This window comes from Penaeus monodon, chromosome 14 (genome assembly GCF_015228065.2).
Source record: "Penaeus monodon isolate SGIC_2016 chromosome 14, NSTDA_Pmon_1, whole genome shotgun sequence".
Taxonomy (NCBI): Eukaryota; Metazoa; Arthropoda; class Malacostraca; order Decapoda; family Penaeidae; genus Penaeus; species Penaeus monodon.
Window position 1 is genome coordinate 37,347,398 of NC_051399.1, and position 727 is coordinate 37,348,124.

The following is a 727-nucleotide window of genomic DNA, read 5'->3' on the forward strand; positions in this document are numbered from 1 at the left end:
GCAGTCTCTTCAAACTTGCCTGCCTCCAAGCTAAGACCAAAGTGCGGCACGCACTCATATGAGAGGTGCTCTTTGCTGATGATGCAGCACTGACAACACACTCTGAAGAAGCATTGCAGCCACTCAACAACTGCTTCCCGCATGCATGCAGAGAGTTTGGCTTGACAATCAGCCTAAAGAAGACAAACATCCTGGGCCAAGATGTGAGCAGTACCCCAAGCATCATCATTGGCGATTACACCCTCGAGGTCGTCCAGGACTTTACGTACCTTGGCTCCACCATCTCCAGCAACCTCTCCCTGGACGCCGAACTCGACAAGCGCATCGGCAAGGCGGCAACTGCCACGGCTTGCCTGGCAAAAAGGGTCTGAAACAACAAGAAGCTGACCACCAACACCAAGATGAAGGTGTACCAGGCCTGCGTGCTCAGCACGCTTCTCTACGGCAGCGAGCCTTGGACCCTCTACTCCCACCAAGAGCGCAGGCTCAACACCTTCCACCTGTGCAACCTCAGGAGGATCCTGGGAATCACCTGGCAGGACCGCGTCCCAAACAAGAACGTCCTTGATCTGGCAGGCATCCCAAGCATGTTCGCCCTGCTCACCCAACGTCGGCTCCGGTGACTTGGCCACGTCAGGAGAATGGACGACGGGAGGATCTCCAAGTACGTTCTGTTTGGCGAGCTCACCACTGGCTCCAGACCTACAGGAAGACCTGTCCTATGCTT

At 55.7% G+C, this 727-nt stretch overlaps 1 protein-coding gene across 1 annotated transcript in view; it reads left to right on the forward strand.

Moving 5' to 3' along the window:
• LOC119580695 overlaps positions 1-371 on the forward strand; it is an 898-nt gene extending 527 nt beyond the window's left edge. The window contains exon 3 of the mRNA XM_037928793.1: positions 66-371. Within this exon, the coding sequence (XP_037784721.1) occupies positions 66-371 (306 nt within the window). The remainder of the gene's footprint in view (positions 1-65) is intronic.
• The last annotated feature ends 356 nt before the right edge of the window (positions 372-727 follow it).